Source organism: Gopherus evgoodei, chromosome 6 (genome assembly GCF_007399415.2).
Source record: "Gopherus evgoodei ecotype Sinaloan lineage chromosome 6, rGopEvg1_v1.p, whole genome shotgun sequence".
In the NCBI taxonomy this organism is placed as follows: Eukaryota; Metazoa; Chordata; order Testudines; family Testudinidae; genus Gopherus; species Gopherus evgoodei.
In genome coordinates, this window is record NC_044327.1 from 67,584,681 (window position 1) to 67,608,146 (window position 23,466).

At 38.6% G+C, this 23,466-nt stretch overlaps 1 protein-coding gene across 6 annotated transcripts in view; it reads right to left on the reverse strand.

Annotated features, from left to right (window-relative positions):
• Nucleotides 1-534: 534 nt before the first annotated feature.
• The window catches only part of FER (FER tyrosine kinase), a 435,712-nt gene continuing 412,780 nt past the window's right edge, over nt 535-23,466 (reverse strand). For all 6 annotated transcript variants that reach the window (XM_030565797.1, XM_030565791.1, XM_030565792.1 and 3 more), the window contains 3 exons: nt 13,265-13,419; nt 4,168-4,290; nt 535-2,587 (listed from right to left, as the gene is read on the reverse strand). In XM_030565797.1, coding sequence (XP_030421657.1) covers nt 2,445-2,587; nt 4,168-4,290; nt 13,265-13,419 — 421 coding nt within the window. In that variant the 3' untranslated portion in view covers nt 535-2,444. The remainder of the gene's footprint in view (nt 2,588-4,167; nt 4,291-13,264; nt 13,420-23,466) is intronic.

Below are 23,466 nucleotides of genomic sequence, written 5' to 3' on the forward strand. Positions count from 1 at the left end.
ACAGAAGCATGATGTGAATTGCAAAATGTTAACTGCTAAGATAAGTGAAAAATGAAAACAGTTGTTGTCCTTTTACCTCTGTACATAAGAATCAGAATTGTGTGTCCTGTTTACCAAATTTAGACAAAAAGAACTGTTCTGTTTTCTTGTTGAAAGGTAGGATATATACAGTCCTTTGAAATAGTATAGTGTCTTTCATTCATTTAAAAAAAAAGTGTGTTAATCTAAAAGCGAATACATTCTTGTCCTTCCTTTTAGACATTAGTGAGTGCATAGATGGGGACCTATAGTTGGGTGATTTATCTGGATTCTTACCAGAGTTATCGTTGCACATTTCTGGCATTTTCATGCACTTTTATTCACACAAGCATGCCAGCTCATTAAGGCACGCTATTTCTGTAACATTTAGTATCAATGCTAACTGACTAAACAATGTTTCTTAGTGGTATTGAGACAAAGATCTTTGGACCAAGTGTGAGCACAGTGATGATTAAATATACATAGTAATTACATAAAGAAATGATTATAAACGGATTACACTAATTTTTCCTTTATTTTCAGTTTCTACTCCTTTTCCCCCGTGTGTTTTGTTTCCTTTGCCCCCAGAACAAACCTAGATTGCTAACAATTCCACCTACACTGAAAAAAGTGTTCTCCAGTATGGTGCTTCACTGTTCATTTGGACACTAAATTTAATGTAACAGATACTGGTCAAAAAACTCATAGCCTACAAATACTTCAGTCACACATCTATCTCCTTCAATACTACCATAAATGTACTTTAAAGAGCAGAAATTGTGCTCTGCACAATAGAAGAGTCACCACAATAGAAATAAAATATTATACAGCCCCACGAAAAGAAATAGGGCCACTAAAAGTCCCAAATGCTGTTTTTTCTTTTATTCCTCTGTTTTAGTCACTTGGTCTGGCAGTTAATTCCTTGTTAACACACCTTGAGCTGATAACAGTTTGATAATTATTAGAGAGAGGTCTCCCAAACTTTGGATCTCAGATCATAACTTTGTTGCTAAAGTCACAGGTCTCTATGGCAGTTGGGAACCCTTATCAGATAGATCCAAGCCAGAAATAATTTGTGCTCCCTCCCTCCCCCCAACTGATTAGCTTTTATTCTTCTTATAAGAATATTATTTTTATACCAGTCTTTTCCTCCTTGACAGTGTGAATATGCAAATCTGAACACAACTGAAGACATTTCTATAGATTAATATTTCTACTCTATGCCTTGTTCAGCCTTCCAGAGGTTTAAAACAGGTAGCATTTCTTTCTGTAAGTGAGATGTAGCCTTTTTCTTTGGACAATATGCATGGAAAGTATTCTTTTAAAACATGTCCTTTTGCTGACTCCAACTGCATGCAGAAAAGGAATATCAATTATTTGAAAATTGGAAAAAAAAATCAAACTATCAGAGAACCTCCAAAAGCCAATTTGGCAGTTTGCATTCTTTTACTCATCTAAAATCAATGCTACCAGTTACTTTCCACTCTCTTCTCAAACTTGCTTCCTGCTGACCTCTTTTCTACATATGTACCTTCAAAACCAACGGTTTTCTTCTTCTGCTTGTACTTTGAAAGGCAGATGATTTGGAGTATTTCCTGACAAACATGTATCACCCAAGACTGGATGTTGGCCATTTAGAAAAAACCTAGCCTATCAAAGGAGATTTGTGCATAAAGATTCCTGATAAACTACTTAATTTTTCACAGGAAAAAAAGTAGCAAGTAATTTCCAAAGTTGAACATATTTACTATGATGAGAGCAACTGTAAGAAATCTAAGGATGCATTTGTAAATGATGTGAATATTATTCTACAAAAAATTATGGATTTCTTTGTTTAAAAAGAATACATGCACATCCAGAATCTTAACTGATGTTCTCTCTTAAAGCAATATATCATTTAAAATATCAGTTGCAGAAATGGTTTAAAAAATATAAAGTTCCTGATTGAAATACTATTCAAAAATTGTGGTCCTCAGATTTAAAGTCTTCAGAAACATGGCACAGCAACCATGTTTTAGTGCCACTGGTGTTGATATCTGCAACTGAGATAGCAAATTAAGAATACAGCATAAAGTACAAAACCTTTAGGAAATGTCACTAGCAGTTTATCACTGTAAAATAGATAGGAGTCATAGTCCTTTAAATCTACAGTATCTGATGTTCTATTTACATGTATCCTAAATGACAGTGTTAATGTGACTAGATATATAACATTTGGCAGAATCGTCTCCCTTTTTAACATATGCTTAGACATTTTCCAAGATGGCGCGCACACGCACACATATATATAAAAATGAGTTAATTTTAAAAAGTAACCCTAGAAGAATATTGCAGATAATGTGGTATAAATGCACAGTGTTTGAGGGGAAAATATTACTTTGTTGAAAAACAGAGTTCTGTAGGTTGAGTTTGGCACTACTTTATCACTATGTCACTTTCTTTTTGATTGAAGATAGTTCTTTCTGAATTTCGCTGAATTTTGGTCGGTTTTCTGGTTTGTAGTCCCAGCATCTCTGCATTATTTTATATATTTCCTCTGGGCACTTCTGAGGTGCTGACATTCGATATCCTGACATGCAAAGGGAAAAAGTTTAGTATGCAAAAATAACATAAATTGAACAAATGTTTAAAAAATAATAAGGAACTATAATTAAAAATGAATGAGCAAAGTTCCTTGAGGTCACTAAATACAAAATTTTGTAAGGTCAGATTTATGCATCTCCTAGGTATAAATTAGATGATTTTCACACTATGAAGATTATAGTGCTTGACTAGCAAACTAAACACTGCTCACATTGGGAAAGGTAAAATTGTCAGTATGCTCCTCCAACTGCCTAAAAATTCACTCTCCCCATCCTAGGAAAATGACTGGCCCCTCTTCTTCCTGTGTCATGAAAATCCAATAAAATACAGGAATGCTAACAAATTAAAACACACTTACCTTAAGGCTGAGTGTGAATTTCCCTTCTGCCCCTTTTTTTCCATTTCTTTATTCCTTCCATCTCCCAGTCCCACTCTTTTTTTTCTTTTCTTTCCATTTTGATTTCCCTTGCCTCTCCTTTTTATACTGAAGAAATAGGCCCCCCTTTCACCCTCTAATTCATTTTTCCTTTCCCCTATTCTCTTGTCCCTCCTTACTCTAATCCCTTGTTCTTGTCTCCTCAATTCCATTGCCTGCCCTCTTTTCTGCTCTTCCACTTTGCAAATTTCTTTTGTTTGCTCCCTGCTTCCATATTGTGACCAAATAAATGACGTCTCTGGCTTCTTGGAGTGCAGGTGCCCAGGCAGTCGGCAAAACAAGTCATCAACTGCGCCCAGGCAGTCGGCAAAGCAAGAGCAACCTGGGTTAACACACACCAGATAAAATTTACAAATGTAAAGCCGCATAAAATCCATGTTATGTATATGACTCCTACAGCTGTCAGTATAGGTGTGGGCACAGATTGGGGAAAGGACAGTGTGATGGAGACATCACTGTGGAAGGAAGGAACAAAGAATGCACTCAGATACCTAATATCTTAATCAGAGTTATCTACTTTTCATTACTTCGTGAAAGAAAAGCTGGGGTTCACTACTTAAGCCAATTCAAATGGAGCTCTTCACTACATTTGTTCTTAAATTTTGCTCCAAAGGCCAAAGCTTTAACAAAAGAAAGTGCAGACAGATAGTGTTTTTGGTATTTCCAGCAGCTTGGGATGTTAGCACTGAGAGTAAGAGCAATTTACTTGACGAGCATCTTCAGGTTTAACCTTTGTGCTGCCCAAGCCTCGCAACTAACCACCCCCCTTATGTTCACCTCCCACTCTAACCTTCATGTCTTCTTAAATAAAGCCCTACATGGTACCTCAACCTTTTGCGGATTCAATCAATTATGCTTGTATCCTCCCAGCCTTCAAGACCCCACTCTTCTTCCAGGAGGCCTATAAACCCTAATCTTCCTCGCAGGGCGCTCTTAGCAAGTGATTTAAAGAAGATCAGACAGCAAACTTGTGGAATGACCAGGACATTTTTTAAAGTTACTTGATCATACTGTTTGTCACTTCCCATTTGCAGATTGTCTATTTTGTTAAGCGCATGGACCTTGTCTTCCTACAGATCTATGAAGTATATCTTGCATGAGGCTGCACCCTATAAATAATAACAATTAACCTTTCTCCACTTGTTCCCGTGCTTGCTGGTTGGTCATTCCAGGGTATGGACATACGCCTAGACTGAAGGTCTCCCAAAGAAGGATCCCAAAGCTCCATACATCACTTTCAGAAGTGTATCTCCCTGAGGAAGGAGAGAAAGTAGATAATATAAATTCAAAGAATATTTCTGAGATGTACTGTACGCTGCCCTGAACCATTGGTAAGAATTTTATTTAAATAAAGAAATAACAGCACATTCCCACTACCCTTGACGAGGTGAAATTAAAGCATTATAACTGAACATTAGCTCCTAATGGATACTCTTCCCATACCAATGATCTCATTTTTCAAGTGATTAACAATCAATTATCTTAGATCAAGGCAAATGTTTAAAATTTGCAATTCTGTGATTTGATGGGCAGACTTGTTATGCTAGTAAAGATGCGAATTTACCCAGGGCCAAGAGACTGAGATGATTTAAATGAGCTGGATTTTTGCTATTTTGTTTTCCAGATGGACTGAGGTCTCCTTCTCCATTCTCCTGTCCAGCAGACTTTGAAAGAAAATAAATTTAAAAGGTGAGGGACAGTTAACTTTTTTTTAATTTTTCCTTGTTCACAATTTCTCAAACAAGCACTGTACTTTACTAACCAGCTGTTCTTTTTCAATCCCCCAACTTGCCATGGCAATTATATTCTGAAAAGAGCTAAAATTGACATGATTGTTATTAACAACTTCTTGATATTGCAAAGCACACTATCATGTCAAAGTGCCTTTGTGAGCCAGCAGCATTGAATGGTATCAGCCCAGCTCATGGAGTAGTGCTTTTATAGGGTCTATTGGTAGCTTTTTTAATGTAAACAAAAACAACTTTCTCCATATACCCCATCCCCATGTTTTGTTTTTGTTTTGTTTTGTTTGTTTTTTGTTGGTTTTTTGTGGGACAATGGGTGAGACATTGTTCAGAGAATACAAAACAATTTAATCAACACTGAAATTAAGAATCTAAAGGACTTTATCCATTAAGCTATATCAACTGTAGAGATCCTGTTTTCCCCATAACATGTTAATAAAAGAAAGGCCAAAATTTTGGGTACTCATCTTGAGCTACCGTGAAGGGGGCCTGGGTTTTAGCAGTGCTGAGCACCTACCATCTCGAAGTCAGACTCCTTTACAATATTTGAAGCTGGTCATCCAAAAATTGAAGCAGCCCAAATCACTAGTCAGTCTTGGAAAATTTCAGCCTATAGTTTTTACTAATAAAACTCCAACTGTGCTTTTGAACACAAATTCAAAGTTAAATTGTCTGTTTCTACAGCCCCTGTCTTAATTGGATGAAAAGCAGGCCCTGTGGATAAGAGTGATGCTGCTAGATGGAGAAGGTGAGACTCTTAAGAGCTAGGCGCCTCAGCCCCTTTGTCCCTTTAGGCATGACCGACATTCACCAAACTCCTGCTCAGCTGTCACCTAACACTGTAGGCCCTGCACACTTGGGCAACTCAAAATTCAAATCCCTACTCTGCCTGATTTTGGAGCAGGGATTTAAACTCAGATCTTTCTCTTCCCATGTGAGTGCCCTAACCCCTGTGTTTACAGGTTTACTTTATTTGTGAGAAAGGGCTGACAGGGCTTACCTCCAGAAGAGAGTTCACCGGTGAGACAGGAGCCTCGCTCCAGCCTGTCAGTCTGGTGCTGAACGCCCAGATCAAAGGGGAGTTAGGCACCTCTGTACACCTTTGAGGATCTGGGCCTTATGCTTCCCTGCATTTCATTGCTGACTAGTTTAGGTAGCTCCTCATTCAGCTTGCTGACTTCTGAGAATCTTTCTTAGATACCTAACTCTCCCTATACAAGTCAGGGGGAGCCTGGCACCTACCTAAAGGCTGTGAATTCCACTAGGCAGCAGGGCTCTGCAGCACTCGGTGTTGCAATACCTATAGTCCCCTTGTGAATTTTGCCCTTAAAGACAGTGGCCATGGCTACACTGGCACTTTATAGCGCTGCAACTTTCGCGCCCCGGGGTGTGAAAAAACACTCCCCTGAGCGCTGCAAGATACAGTGCTGTAAAGCCTCAGTGTAATCAGTGCCGTAGCGCTGGGAGCACGGCTCCTAGCGCTGCAAGCTACACTCATAAGGGATGTGGTTTACGTGCAGTGCTGAGAGAGCTCTCTCCCAGCGCTGGCGCTCCGACCACACTCACACTTTGCAGCACTGCCGCGGCAGCGCTTTGAAATGTCAAGTGTAGCCATACCCTGAATCTCACCACAGTGGCCATAGGGTATAACTCTATTCTCCAGGTTTGAACTTCCTTTCTAAGGGTATGTCTACACAGTAGTTGGAGGTGTGATTCCCAGCTCAGGTTAGACACATAGGTGTTAGCACTGCTCGAGTTAGCATGCTAAAAATAGCAGTGTGGTTGCAGTGATATAGGCAGTATCTGAGTACAACACTGTCATAAGTATGTACTTGGGCAGCTGGTCCAAGCTGCTATAGCTGCTATTTTTAGCGTGATAGCTCAGTAGAGCTAGCATGTATATGTCTACCCAAGCTGGGAATCACGCCTCCCAGCTTCTGTGCTGACGTACCTAAAGAAGCCAGTTTAGTGAAGTGAAGTGAAACCTGGGGGCTCTGAAAATATATCTTAAACAGTACGTTTGCTTCTGTCTTTTCAAAAGCAGACCTGTCCTTTTATTAGTAAGAACATTACTACAGAGGCCAACAGCAATGAGAAAATCCATTTAACGCATCTTTGCATCAGTTATCTCTGAGCTTTTAAAAAAAAGCCCCAAACATTTCTCCTTTATGTATCTTCTGCCCCATTTCCAACACTGCCATTTTTCCAGTGTCATGCTGCTGATGTTTGAGTGTTAAATATTCAGCTAATCATTTTAAATCTAGGATATGGTTTTTTTCCTTTCTTTTTTCCTAGTCTGAATGAAGTAAATGTAAATGATAATGACAGTTGGGGCCATCTGATATCAGAAAGTTCAGTTTGCACTTAAACTAAATTTCATTTCCAGCTGTGTTAAATTAGCTTGCCTGCTTAGTAGATAGTAATTATGGACATTCAGTGTGCTGCTGGTGGTAAGATTAGTTTTCTTGTCTGTATATCAACTCTCTTCAGAGTTTGGAATCCAGTAATTTAACACTTTTCATTAAAGTCATTCAGTGGATACAAGTTAAAAGTAATTAGTTTCTTAAGAAAGCACAAGTTATGCAGCGTCAATTACCTTTCTCAGTATGATAATAGTTGGGCTGAGAAAGGGCATGCTGTTTATATATACGATTATTTATTAGTGTTGTAAAGAACTGAAGAAATTATAGTGGAAGATCACATTAAACAAATATACACATTTTACTTTTTAAGAGTAGTTAAAGCACAAAAAATACACGGTGACCAAACATATAAAATTTTACTAGATACTTTGATGAGTAACTTTTTCAAGTGTTGAAAAGTGTTTTAAGCCATGCAACTCCGAATACAAACAGGGCTGAAATCCTCATCCTACTGAAGTAAACGGCAAAACATGCATTGACTTCACTAGGGTCAGGATTTCACCTGAGGAGTCTTATGACCACAATCTGAATGTAACACATGGAAAATGTATTCTTAAGTATTTTGTGTGTTTTATTCAGTGTCTACATCCTAAAGTGTATACTATTGTTGTCTGAAAACATACCTTCCATTTTTTTCCATTTTTTTGGTCTCATGAATACTACTATTTACAGCCTAAGTTTAAATTAAAGTATTACCTTTACACTACAATCAAACCATTCCTGCCTGTCTTCCCATATATAGTGAAAATGGAATAAACTAACCATTTTGAAAGACATATTCTAGATAGTGGATAATTCTCATTCGCACTGTTGTTCTCAGTGACACCCCAACACGTGTGTAATAGTTTTTAGTATGAGCACAAGTATCCTGCATATAATTTTCATATGAATGGCAAATGATAAACCACACCTTTGTAAACGTACATTTGAACAACGTGGGGAAAAAAACCCAATCAGCAACTGAGGAAACTTCCTCATATACTCTTGCAACAAGGAATGTCTTTCCTTTCCCCAGGCCTGCAGAGGCATTGTGCTGAGTTTGGCTGTGGAGCAGGCACTTTGATAAATGAAAATGAATGAACAGTGCTGGCATTTTTGCCAAAAGTTAATGTAGCTGAAAGCCAAGTTACTACTCTATCCACTGACGGACTGGTATTCAGAGGTGTTAAGCCCACAACGGCAACAGCAACCAGTGAAACCTGTTGTTGCTTAGCACCTCAGGCCATATTTCATTCATATTTTGTTTAATTGAATTTACAAAGACTTGTCAATCATTTCCTCGCCCAATTCTTGATTTTTCCCTAGCAATGTTTCACCAGGAAAAAAGAGTCATTGCAGTAATTTTTACTGTGCTGAACCACAGTCACTTCATTTTAAAAAAAACCTATTTCTTGTTAGTCAGTTGAAAGTTATGTTCCTTTTCCCTAGGCTGCCAGGTTTTTTTCAGCTAGTGTAGCAATGATTTTATATTTTATTGTCTATTTAACTGTAAACACTGAAATAATAAAAAAAACCAAACTTTCCAGATCTGAATGAACAAATAAAACACAAACAATATTGCAAGCGAAACATTAGAACAGATACTGATCAGTGGTGGATTCACTCTAGCAGCAAATATTACTAACTTTCCAGAGGGAAAGCTTTTATTCTCACAATGTAAAATTCACCCCTGTATAAGGCCCACAAGACTTATTTAAACCCTATTGTGTGGGTTTATGCAGCGGCCCACCTCAAAGGAGTCAATTTCACTCATGGGGACTAATATAATCAAAGGATGAGAGCTTCCAATACATTTTCTTTATGTAAACGTTTCTCCTGTTAAAGTTAGTGATAAAGCTCAGTTGTAAGATTTAATAGTTTAATTTTTCACTTAAAATATTAAACATCAAACTGGTTTACTGGTTTCAAGACACTTAGCATTGCAATGCCTAACCTCGTGCCCTGACAAAAAGTGGAATCCACAGCCCGCAGTTAGGCTCCCTATGTGATGCAGGGGGTGGAGTTAGGCATCTACAAATGAGATCCACAAAAGCCAGCAAGCTGAGGAGGGAGTTACTTATGCTAGTCAACAGGAAACATCAAGGAGAAAGGTGTAGCTTAAGTCGGGCTCCAAAACATTCCACATTGGAGGGAGGCACCTATCTCCACTTGGTATTCACAGCCAGGAACCCTCTGCTTGAGTTAGAAGTCAAAGCCCTTTCTTGTAAGCAAAGGGGGAATAAAAAAAGAGGCAGTGCACTGACCCTCTCTCCATAACCTTTAGCCCAGTGGTTAGAGCAGTTACCGAGGGTGTGGGAGACAGATTCAGATCTCCCTGAGGTGGTGCAAGGTTTGAACCCACATCTCCAAGCTCTCAGGAGAATACCCTACCCATTGAGCTATGGGATCAGGCTGCAGTTAGTTGCTCTCATTCTCTCCATTGAAACTGTTCCACTTAGTATAAATTGTAACTGAAACAGGGCTTGGATCTCCCCCATGAGTACCCTCACAATTTGGCTATAGTCATTCTAACTCTTTCTCTGGCCCAGTGAATACTATAATTATTTTTATAAAGAGGAATGGCTTCAAAAGGAGAGCCTGAGAGAGAGAGAGACGCACATCAGAATACCTACACCAGGGGTCGGCAACCTTTCAGAAGTGGTGTTCCAAGTCTTCATTTATACACTCTAATTTAAGGCTGAACATGCCAGTAATACATGTTGACGTTTTTTAGAAGGTCTCTCTATAAGACTAGATATTATATAACCAAACTACTGTTATATGTAAAGTAAACAAGGTTTTCAAAATGTTTAATTTAAAACTAAATTAAAATGTAGATCTTATCAGTTTACTGTGATCCTTGCCCTTGCTTTTCCTTGCTGAGTTTTTCAATGTCTGGCACGTATTTGGATACTTTAAGCTGCACACAGGCTTCTGAGTGATCAGTTGTTAACCGGCTGGCAGGAGGTTAGCGGCTGGAACCCCAGATTGGCAGCTGAGGTGAGTGGAGCTGGCGGCTGGTAGGGCTGAGCAGAGCCAGAGGCCTGGACCTTGTCTGGCAGGGGGCCTGCGCTGGAACTCCAACTGAAACCAAGGTAAGTGGGGCTGCGGCAGGGACCCTGGCTGGCAAGGAGCTAGCAGCAGGAACCCCAGAGCAGCGACTGAGCGGCTCAGCCTGCCGCCTTTCCGGGGTTCCAGCCACCAGCTCCTGCCAGCTGGGGTCTCAGCCCACTGCCAGCCTGGGGTTCCTTCACCCAGGCTAGCAACAGGCGCTGAGTGAGACCGATGGCGGGACCCCAGCTGGCAAGGGACCAGCAGCAGGAACCCGAGAGCAGCGACTGAGCGGCTCAGCCTGCCACCGCTCTGGGGTTCCATCCGCCAGCTCCTGCCAACCGGGGTCTCAGCCCGCTGCCAGTCTGGGGTCCTTTACCCAGGCCAGCAGCAGGCGCTGAGTGGGACCAGCAGCGGGACTCCGGCTGTCATTACTGTAAATAATCACTCATTTTTCTGTTGGTGAGAGAGACAAACTTTTGAGCCACATAGAGCTCTTCTATTCCTAGTCTTACTGATAAATAACAAAACAGAAAATATCATATTACCTCTGTATAAATCCATGGTACACTCACATTTTGAATACTATGTACAAATGTGGTCTCAAAAAAGATATATTGGAATTGCAAAAGGTTCAGAAAAGGGCAACAAAAATAATTAGGGGTATGAAAGAGCTTTCATATGAGGTGAGATTAGTAAGACCGGGACTTTTCAGTTTGGAAAAGAGATGACTCGGGGGATATGATAGAGGTTTATAAAATCATAATTGGTGTAGAGAAAGTAAATAAGTGTTATTTATTCTTTCTGATAACACAAGAACTAGGGATCACCAAATGAAATTAATAGGTAGCAGGTTTAAAACAAACAGAAGGAAGTATTTCTTTACACAATGCGCAGTCAACCTGTGGAACTCTTTGCCAGAGGATGTTGTGAAGGCGAACACTATAACTGGGTTCAAAAAGAACTCCATAAATTCATGGAGGATAGGTCCATCAATGGCTATTAGACAGGATGAGCAGGGATGGTGTCCCTAGCCTCTGTTTGCCAGAAGTTAGGAATGGATGACAGGGCATGGATCACTTGATGATTACCTGTTCTGTTCATTCCCTCTGAAGCACCTGTCATTGACTACTGTTGGAAGACAGGATACTGGGCTCGATGGGCCTTTGGTCTGATAGAGTATGGCCGTTCTTATGAAAGCGTGTCTCTCTCACCAACAGAAGATAAAAGATATTATCTCACCCATCTTGTCTCATTAATTATGTATGTCCACTACAGGAACAGGCCTTTCCCCCACCCTCCACAAAAGGGTTATAATTTAAAGTTTGGGGATCTCAATTCTGCCATATCCTAACTAAAATCTCAATACACAAACTACAGGCAGAAAAATAAAGTTAAACTGTAACTCTCTTCATACATATGTGTTTTACTGGTGGTAACACTAAAGCTACACTAACAAGAAACTACAAAAGGGACACTAAATGATTTGCCTACGGAAATCTGAAGAAACTGAATGGCAACTGGGGTTGCTGTGCTCTTTATATCCTCATGCTCCCTTCCTGAGGTTATAAAGTGCATGAGTATGACCCCTTCAGACACTGTTAGTGAAAATGTTCCAAGCTACTGCAGGGGGATGCCCATACATCAGGAATGGGAGACAGATATGCATTAGATGAAGAGGAAAGCCTAGTTTGAGGGTCCCAGCAGGACATACGTGTGCATGCTCACTGGCAGATTCTTAGGTTCCTATGGGAGTTTATGGGCTGAAACTTAGGCACCTACAGGCTTAGGCAGCAGCTGAGCAAGGACTTTGAGGATCTAAATTTTGTAGTTAGGTGACTAAAGTGGCAGTTATGCACCTAAATTCCTTTGTAGATCTAGTCCACTTACTACACCAGTTTTGTGGCTCATGTGTTGCTTCTTAACTACCTTTTTCCTAAGTAGAACTTGCTTACTAATTTCACTTTAACCCTTCCCCTCCCTCCAATCTGGCTTTTTGTCTTTTTGTTCTCAAGCTATTACCCATCATGTTATGGGCCATTTCCCCCCACCCACAAATAGGGCTGTCTTATTTATTTTCACTGACAACAGCAGAATGATGCATAAAATTGCAGGTTACAAGAACTACGAGTTTAAAAATATATATAATCAATTATGATCCTGTCCTCTTCCACAAAGATTTATGTAATGTTTTCTCAGGTGTTAAAAGTATCTCTAGTTTTCATAATAAAAGGCTAAATCAATCACCACCATTATTTTGAGGAACTTGCCTACTCATTTTACTAATGATAGTCATCTGGATGAATGACTAGGTAGTCTACTGTAATGTTCTAGCTTCAGAGGATTATTATGCAGACATTTTAATTGTTAAATCAGAAGGATTTAAGTATTCGACTTTTGCTCTGTGGATGGGAAAAATGTTCTTTTTTTTGTGAGGAAAGGGGAATCTTAGGCCTGGTCCACACTAGGCTGTTAAACCGATTTTAACAGCGTTAAATCGATTTAACGCTGCACCCGTCCACACTACACTGCTCTTTATATCGATTTAAAAGGCTCTTTAAATCGATTTCTGTACTCCTACAAAACGAGAGGAGTAACACTAAAATCGATATTACTATATCGATTTAGGGTTAGTGTGGACGCAAATCAACGTTATTGGCCTCATTCTTTTACAGTAGCTACCCACAATGCACCGCTCCAGAAATCGACGCTAGCCTCGGACCACGGACGCACACCACCGAATTAATATGCCTAGTGTGGACACGCACAATCGACTTTATAATATCTGTTTTATAAAATCGGTTTTAGCTAATTCGAATTTATCCTGTAGTGTAGACGTACCCTTACATTATGAAGTAAAAGACATAACCTTAATAGGGCTGAATTGTTAATTTATTTAAACTGAAATGTTTTACAGACCACAAGGAAGACTATATATTTGTGTGTAGACCATAGTATATTTCCTCTATACCTTATTATCTTACATAGTACATTTCTACAATAAAAAGTTAAAGCTAACATCTCCTTACCATAGTTGAGTGCCTCTGGAGCAGTCCATTTGATAGGAATCTGCTTTAAGCCTGAAGATGAATATACCCCATCATCCTCTTGACGAGACATTCCAAAGTCACTGATTTTCAGAACATTATTTTCACCTACCAGGCAGTTCCTTGCAGCAAGGTCCCTGAGTTAGATTAAAATACAGAAAACATCCCTTAAAAATTAAAAGCATTGTTTTTATGTTCATAACGTATTTATACTGAGATGTGAAGAAACACAGATTCAACAATTTCCCACATATTTTCTATTACAACTAAATCTATCCACCAGTGATGCATGCAAGGCTCCTGGTGCACAAAATAAGCATATACAAGGCAATAAATGTGCTGTGCCCATACTGCCCATCAGGCTTGTCTGCACTACATTACATGCCAACAGACCAAATTTGATGCAGAATGTAACACAGCTCAAAGACAAAGCTGGAACACTATAACCATAAAAAGAACTAGAGAGGCTGGAAAACTATTTCTACCACAGCTAAATCAACACTATGGGTTCAATTAAAAAAAATAAAGCTGATCTATACTACCTGATCACTGCCAATGGAAGAAAGGTCAAGTAAAAGCCCTCCCCACAGAAATAAAGTTTTTTTTCAGTTAAAAAATCAGAGAAGCATGATTTCAGGCCTTATATTGTAAATTCTATGAACACAGCCTACAGCCAACATTTTTTTAAAGAAAAAATATTAAAAATTATTTGAAAACAGATCCTTAGTATAGAAAACTACCAACGGGGGCATCAACAATAATTCCTTCTACAGCTGTCTTTACCAACAATTTATGAGATTTTTCATCTTAGATCATATGCTAACAAACAGGTTGCTATACATAATAAACAGTTTCTTTTAAGATAATTAATACTCAATTATAATTTGCTTTTAAAGTCATCGTTATATTATTCCTATGAAGCTGTACAACCAGTAGGAGGTTTGAAACATTCATACATCCCTGGGCCTGAGCCTATTAATTTCTCATTGGGGTAAATTAGGAGAAACTCCTCTTAAGTCAATGAAGTTACACTAGTTTTAAAATCGGTTCATTATCAGAATCAGACCCCATCTCAGGAAATATGCAGCTTTGTTTATAAATTATGAAATATACAACTTGAGATGCCTCTGTCAGTGTGTAAGAGTCTACTGTGACTGGTATGGGCAGGAGAATTGCAAAGCAAAAATCAAGAGATTCTGGTTCCTATAGCCAATTCCATAAGAAGTGTCCCAAAGAGCCTCAAGAGTGGAGGGTGAAATCCCAGACTCATTAAAGGCAATAGGAATATTGCCATTGTCTTCAACAGGGCAAGGATTTCACCTGAGGTGAATGCAGGGAGTGAAACAAATCAAAGTGGCAATCTCTGGAAGGAAGACTGAAATGCTGATTGATAACATAGGAATCTCTTTATCTGAATCATTCCTGAACTTTAAAAATATTTTGGGTTTAAATTGAAGAAAAGGCTATATGTTGATCTAATACTTATGTTTTTGCCTGATGTTTGGTCTTCCTACCCCTGAATATCTGAAATAGATCCTACTTACAAAACTTACTACTATTTTATGCTTACAATCAGGACACATAATTTGTATGTTTTCTATGTAATAGCTGGTTCTTTTAAATTACGCAAAAAGAAAAAGAAAGATATGATTATGCTGAAAATCTAGGAGTCCATTTTCATGAAAATTAAAGTTAATGTGTCATTTTGAAGAGGTTGGCTATGACTACTGTAGTTTAGCTAAGCACATCTATATTAATAAGGTTCTTCGACAGACAAATGTATGAAGCTGTTGCTTTGCAAAGTATTCTCTTCTACATCATCAAATCCATTATAAGATTTGGAGTTCAAAAGCTCTTGTAAGATTCTTGGACTATGTAAACAATGGAGGCCTGCAGTGTCTCCACTAATCTTGATTTCTTCAAATTGAGAGTGGGACCAAAATTTTTGCTGGTGGTGCTCCAAATCACATGCAGCCAAGAAGCTAATTTTGCTTTAATTTGCCACAAGCACAAGGTGACTTCAAGCTTTCAGATCCCTTAACTTTGCTGTTGAATCAATTTAAGATGCTCCTCAGTAGGATGTAGTGGTAGAGGAAACAACTTCATTCTCAGCATTACTACCATCAAACTGGTAGCTCTGTAGCCATGTCTGTTGTGGACATCTTTCTCGCTTTTTCAGGTTCTTTTTTCATTAATTATCACCTCCATCAAGTTTGAGTCTCTGCATAAAGTCCTTTTTTTCTGATGTTTCTGGCATTTAGCTCCTTAAGCTGGGCATATTTTCCATGACTGTTGGGTAGTCTCGCTAAATTTTCTGCATGCCATTTTCCCTTTGTTTCTTGTCCTCAGAGTTTTCTGTTGAGACCTGCCAGGTTTTCTTATTTGTGTGTCTGTGTGGGAGAGGGAGAACAGTCAGATGGGAGTAGCTTTTTTGTTGAGCTTCATGAAATTGAAATGTACATCCTCATGTTTTCCTTTCTTGCTCTGTAGGGTGCTGTTCAGGTTTTTTCAATGAAATATATACCAAACAGTTTCTTCACTGTTTCACTAGCTCCACTGCTGTTTCATTAGCTCCACTGCCTTTGATATACTCCTTCTATGACTTTAGAGCATTTAAAAAAAAATCTTTCACTGTTCCTGTGGAGATAATCATCTTCCTTTCTACTGTTGTGGGATATAGACCTCTTTGCTACAGCTAGCCTGTTTTGGACCTGTAGCCCCATTTCACATTAGAGGCCCCTTGTTTAGGAATTTACTTTTATCTTTGCCTGTCCGTTTGAAATGGCATTTACTTGGCCCGTTTCAGAGCACTTAACTGCTCTCTCTTCTCTTTCAGTGCTTCTGGAGGCTGTTCCACTGCTTGGACTGAGGAACACAAATCTTCCTTCCTACTCTGCAGAGGGGTCTCATATGCTCTCTCTTCCCTTCATTCCTTTCCCTTGTTTTCGCCTGTCTCTGGAGGTAGGTTCTAAAACCATGTTGGAGGCTGGTGCAGGAAGATGCAAGGAGCAGAAAGACTGAAGAGAGGCACAAGAGAAAATCAGAATTAATCCTGGATGTATTGAAATCTATGGTAGCAAGTCTTCCAGCACACCATCTACATCATATCCATCTAATTCTCTGTATAAAATGCACCAAACAGGATTTCCCTCAAATGGGATCCCAAAAGACAATATACTATGTTGGTTGCTATTTGTGAGGCAGGTTATGGGATTATAGTGATGTGGAAGAGGGTGGTTTTTAGTATTACAAAGTTTAGACAAAACCGGTGGCAGATTACCAACTGTGAAAACTGTTGCCAGAGAGTAGTTATCAGTAGTTCACAGTCAAGCTGGAAGGGCATATCAAATGGGGCCCTGCAGGGATCAATTCTGGGCCCAGTTCTGTTCAATATCTGCATAAAATGATTTTGATAATGGCATAGAAAATACGCTCAAAGTTTGCAGACGATACCAAGCTGGGAGTGTTGCAAGTGCTTTGGAGGATAGGATTAAAATTCAAAATCATCTGGACAAATTGGAGAAATGGTCTGAAGTAAACAGGATGAAATTCAATAAGGACAAATGCAAAGTACTCCATCCACTTAGGAAGGAACAATCAGCTGCACACATACAAAATGGGAAATGACTGCCTAGGAAGTACTGCAGAAAGGGATCTGGGGATCACAGAAAATCACAAACTAAATATGAGTCAACAGTTCTGGGCACCAGATTTCAGGAAAGATGTGGACAAATTGGAGAAAGTCCAGAGAAGGGCAACAAAAATGATTAAAGGTGTAGAAAACGTGGCCTATGAGGGAAGATCGAAAAATTGGGCTTGTTTTAATCTGGAGAAGAGAAGACCGGGACATAACAGTTTTCAAACATATACAAAGTTGTTACAAGGAGGGGAGAGAAAAATTCTTCTCCTTAACATCTGAGGATAGGACAAGAAGCAATGGGCTTAAATGGCAGCAAATGGCAGTTTAGGTTGGACATTAGGAAAAACCATCTCGGCGGGGCTCTGCTAGGAGAATCACAGAATATTAGGGATTCCACTACCTCCCTAGGTAACCCATTCCAGTGCTTCACCACTCTCCTAGTCAAACAGTTTTTCCTAATATCCAACCTAGACCCCCCCCACTGCAATTGGAGACCATTGCTTCTTGTTCTGTCATCTGCCATCACTGAGAACAGCCTAGCTCCATCCTCTTTTGAACCCTGCTCAGGTAGTTGAAGGCTACTATCAAATCCCCCCTCACTCTTCTTTTCTGCAGACTAAATAAGCCCAGTCCTCATAAGCTTTTGTGTAAATGCTAACTATATTAAACTGTAATATAAATGAAACAAAAAAGTTTACTTAACTATTGTATACAAAGAGGTATAAAACAGTTTCTCTATAATAGTTATAGCCCAAGCTTTTATAGACTCATCAATTTGGACCTAAATTAAGAAATAAAAAGTGCATACAGGTTTATATCAGCAGTGCACAATAATTTCTATTAATTTACTGCTGTAATAAGACTCAGGACTGTGTTAATTTGTATAGTCTGAACAATGCTCAGCTGCTAATGAACAAACATAATTACAGTAGAATATACTTATATTTACAAAGATCTTGTGATGGAGAATGGATACATTACTCAATTGTATGTGCAGCCATGGTGCTGATCTTAGGACATTAGAGGGTAGTTAAGCACTGGAATAAATTGCCTAGGGAGGCAGGTTAGACAAACACTTTTAGGGATGGTCTAGATAATACTTAGTCCCACCATGAATACAGGGGACTGGACTAAATGTCCTCCTAAGGTCCTTTCCAGTCCTATGATTCTGTGTGTCCAAGTGGAGAAAGTAAATCTTGACTTTTTCCCTAACCTGAATTCAGTCTAGCATAATGTACTGTAAGTTTGAAAATCTGTTCATGCAAGTACCGAGCACTAAAATTCAGGATATAAAACTGAAAATTCTACATGATCACTTCAGGTCTTTCTTATCTCTAGTATGTGGCAGCTATTGACTACATCATGCTTTGTGTGTCACAGCTTCTGATATGATAAATCATTCATTTATAAGCCTTCATTTACAACACTACTTCAGAAATAATTGCATTATTCTTCACTCCTCAACTAAGTCAAATCTTTTATTATAAGTTAGACTTTGCTGTGGCATCCGAGATGCCTGGCTTCTGACAGCAGGACTACAGTTCTACTGCGAAAGCAATGTAACTCAGATCTAGCTACACATCTTTTGAACATTATCAACAATGCACTGTAAACTGTTACAGCTTCAGTGATTTTTTCTCCATAAAACAGGTATTCGTCTATATTAAGATATTAGCATCTCTTACCATAAAATATATACGCAAATACTACAGAGATATACATATGTGTATATTCTCTGTTTAAGTTACAATTGCTGTGTCTGCAAATGAAGTGAAGGATTATTTTATCAGTGCTTGTATTAGTGTATACTACAAGCCATGTGTTAATTAATTTCCATTTACTTCTGTATCAGGCCAGTTAGATGAGTAATAAGTTAGATGGATCTTACTAGGCAAATGTCTTGTAAGGAACAGTAATTATTTTCTCAGAATACATTATAAATTACAAGCTAGAAGACTTATGTTCCCATTTTGTTGTTGCTAGGCCCAAGCTTGATATCTTTATTTAAGAGCCCACAAGTTCTCAGTAGTGGAAATGGGCCAAGCTCATTTGGAAAGTTCACCCCTAAACAGCATGCTATCTGCCCATCAGTTACAATGGTGGGCATTTAAGTACTCACATACCACTAGTATTATTGTGATTAGAATGGGAGTGAGGAAGAGATAGATGGGACTAATAAACTTCCTTTCCCCTGGGATTTTCTATGACTAGAGGCTGCCTCTGACTAGGCGCCAGACAATGTTTTGTGCAGGGTATTAGAAGGAAAGATAATAGAAGCAAACACACTTTTATGACATGTTAAAAGCATTTGAATCTCTTCTTTAAAAGTATTTGTTTCTAAAAAGTATTTTAGTGTGGTGTTTGGGTTTTTCTAGTTTTGATGGAAGGAAGATGCCTGTTTGGGGCAAAATGTTTTGTAGCAACTCACCACACTTTTCAGATGAAGACATTGTATATACTTGTATATACTTATGATTAGTTGAACAGATTTAGTATTGTGTGTGTTTTCTCTTCATTTCCCCCCTGAAATGTTCTGGCTTCTTTTTTCCCCAGTGGATGATCTGAATATTGCAGCAAATACTCCAGTGAAGCCCAGAAATTATTTTACAGAAGACTCAGTATTCTCTCTCTACGGATTGGGCAGAGGTTTTTTTTCTTTTGAACAGTATTTACTACTTGGCTCCAGAGATTTCATGAAGTCAATATTTATCTTTGACATAGAAATGTAGTAAATAATGTTTACTTTGTTTTGCTGTGAAAGCTATTTAGGTTGGGCACAGATTATAAGGAGCCACTATAGAGTAGCTACACTGGTAGGAAAGAAATCATATATTCCTGACTTGTTGGTACTAGCGTCATGGAATGCCTCAGTTCAGGTAATAGATACACATAACAATACAACCCCCCCTCCCCGACCACCTTGCAAGATCATGGAGTTAACATAAGGAAAAAAGAATTGTCATTATTTTAACTACAGCTCTAAAATTCATTCCAACCACAAATACCGTATTGATGACATATCACTATTATACTATGAGTGTGCTGGAGCCATTGTGAGGCTCTCAGAAATCCCTTGTTAAAATTTTATCACCACACCGAAGAGAAGTTAGGGGAGATTTCTTGCCTTTGGAAGTTCACCCCCTCTTTTGATTCATCTCTGCCACAGAGTACTTGAAGCTCACAAAAAGACTTCTAAGAGACTTTGGAATGAACCAAATGGCAGTTCCACCTATTAAAACCTACCCAAGAAGAGCAACCTACTATTGGTACACGCTGCCTCATGGAGGAAATCAATCATGCTATTAAAGAACACAATAGCCACTACGCAGTTTCTTCCTCTTTCCTGGTAATAGTAAATAGTAAGCAGCCCAAAACTGTTCTAACAAACAATATGCAGTAAGCATTCAGTGTGGAAACAGTTAGGATTATGCTACTTCCTATGCCCATTTAATTTGAATAAAACAGTCTCTGACCCAGCTTTAGAGAAGGGGTTGGAAGGTCAGCTAGTGAAACTGTTGTGTGGGAGGATTAGTGCTAATGGGTTACGTACACTTCCTCTGTGCAACAATTGTAGGCAACTTCCAAAGGATTGCTAGATAGCTAAATCAAAGCACTCCTGTACCAAATATCTCCTACTCTTTGTGTGCTGCTGCTGATCCATCTACAAAACACATCATGTGTTAGCTGTTTACTTAGAATGGATTGGAAATATGAATATTAGAGAGTCTACAGCACAGTTCAGAAACCTTTCTTTCCCAGTACTCTCCTTCCACTGTGCTTCAAGGTTTTTGCCTTCATACTATGGTAGTTAACCATAAAATGAATACTAATGAGACAACATTGCATGCAACTCCAAGCAGTTCTTTTAGAGTCATTTCTTTGAATAACTAGCACAAATCCTCATTTTCTCAGGTAAAAGTGGACTGGGTTACTAAAATACATGAGTATTTTGGCAGTACCCTCACGTGGTACAGTGCTTAGACACGATAGAAAAAATCTAAGTTAATTGACTCTCAGAATCTGTATCTCGACTCTGCCACTGACAGTCTATTTGGCTGTGCCAAGAAGTCACGTAACTTCTCTGTGTTTTGATTTTTCCCCCACTGTAAAATGAGCAGAATATCACCTACCTCACAGGATAGTATTAAGGTCTAATTATTGTTTGTAAAGTGCTTTGAGATTATCAGATAAGAGGAGTGTCATAAGAGCTAAGTTCTAAATTAGCTGTGTAAAACTAATGCTAAAAAGCAAAATTTGTTATTTTCAGTACCAAGCGAACAACATAAAAAATAGCCTTATCATAAATGCACCCCAAAAAACTATTCTGCATCATTGTGATTAAGCTGGCAACTTTATACTTTTATGAAATCTGTAGTCTCCATATGTAGGATAAAATGTATATTGTGTTTGGAGAGCATTCAGCATTCCAATCAAGGGCTATCCTGTGAAATGATATAGAGGAGCTCAGTGAATCTATCCTCGTGCACAAAAAAGTTTTAAGAAAATATTGGTAAAAAGGCAAACCTTATAAATAAATAATACATAGATCAAAAATACCAAAGTGGAAAAATACACAAAACTTATGAAGCCTAAATATTTAAATTACTTTAATTTACACTATAGTTAAATCTAACTAGAAACTTGAATTGGTAAATAACAAAATGATACTCCATTTTTAAAAACTATATTCTAATTCTAAACAGAAATCTGAAGACACAATACAAACCCCTGGTACAGTAGACACTCAGTGTACCAAACAACAGCAATACTAAAACTAGTGTTTTCTTCTACTATTTTTCAATAATTTGATTAAAAAAAAATCCTATATAGTTCTCAGCAAAATGCAATTGAGAATAGTTGTTTTCCCTTAAAACAGTATAGAATTTTAGAGAACAAGTATTGTGTTAAAGTACAGTATGACCTATAAATTATTTTTAAAAAAATGAAGATTAAGCACCTTATCTACTAAAAAGTCATTTTCCTTGGGTTATAATGTTTAATTATACATTTTAGGTTTATCGACCACGTTACAGTATTCCTACCAATCATCTGGACAGGGAACAATCAAGTACTTATCAAATAATAATAATAAATATAACATGTATAACATCATAAATAGTGAATAAATGTATGTGTGCAACTGTGCACACCAAATTTAAAATTCTAGTCATGTATGTATGTGTACACTTGTAGTCTTTGCTCCTGCTTCACCCCTCCTACAAAACTTACTTTTGACTATCATTTTGTTCCTGATTCTCTCTTCTTCTATAAATGCCTTACTGCATAGGAGGTAAATTGCGCTATTTATGCCTTGGGTCTAAGTAGGAGGCAATGTAAAACTATATTCCCCCAGAAAGAACTGCAGAGAAATTGTATAATCTCTCCAGGGCTGCTCTGTGCACATAGTGCAAAGGATGATCTGTCTGCCCCTTTAGTATGGAGCAGATTGCTTCAGTTGATGCTCTACCTGTTGTGTGGGCTGATGCAGAATGGAGGCAGGGAGGGCACCCAAAGCCCTGCACCTCCATTTTTAGCATTTTGTTCCCGGGGAGGAGCATGGGCTTCCCGGAGTAAAGGGACTGTACTGTGGGAGACTCTTGCACAGTCATATCAGAGGTTACTTGCAGTCCACTGCATCCGTGTGTGACCAAGCAAGAGTCTCTCATAATTTGGGACTATATGTGTATGGTATGCAAGTGTCTCATATTCTAGTGCCACCCTCTTTCATAGATTCATAGAAGAGTAGGGTTGGAAGAGACCTCAGGAGGTCATCTAGTCCAAGGCCTTGCTCAAAGCAGAACCACCCCCAACTGAATCATCCCAGCCAGGGCTTTGTCAAGCCGGGCCTTAAAAACCTCAAAGGATGGAGAGTCTACCACCCATTCCAGTGCTTCACCACTCTCCTAGTCAAACAGTTTTTCCTAATATCCAACCTAGACCCCACCCCACTGCAATTGGAGACCATTGCTTCTTGGTCTATCATCTGCCATCACTGAGAACAGCCTAGCTCCATCCTCTTTTGAACCCCGCTCAGGTAGTTGAAGGCTACTATCAAATCCCCCCTCACTCTTCTCTTCTGCAGACTAAATAAGCCCAGTCCTCATAAGTTTTTGTGTAAATGCTAACTATGTTAAATTGTACAATATAAATGAAACAAAAAAGTTTACTTAACTACTGTATACAAAGAGGTATAAAACAGTTTCTCTATAATAGTTATAGCCCATGATTTTATAGACACATCAATTTGGACCTAAATTAAGAAATAAAAAGTGCATACAGGTTTATATCAGCAGTGCACAATAATTTCTATTAATTTACTGCTGTAATAAGACTCAGGACTGTGTTAATTTGTATAGTCTGAACAATGTTTAGCTGCTAATGAACAAACATAATTATAGTAGAATATACCTATATTTACAAAGATCTTGTGATGGAGAATGGATACATTACTCAATTGTATGTGCAGCCATGGTGCTGATCTTAGGATGTTAGAGGCGCCTCCACATAACTCTCATATCCCTTTTGTGCTCCAGAGCCCAACTCT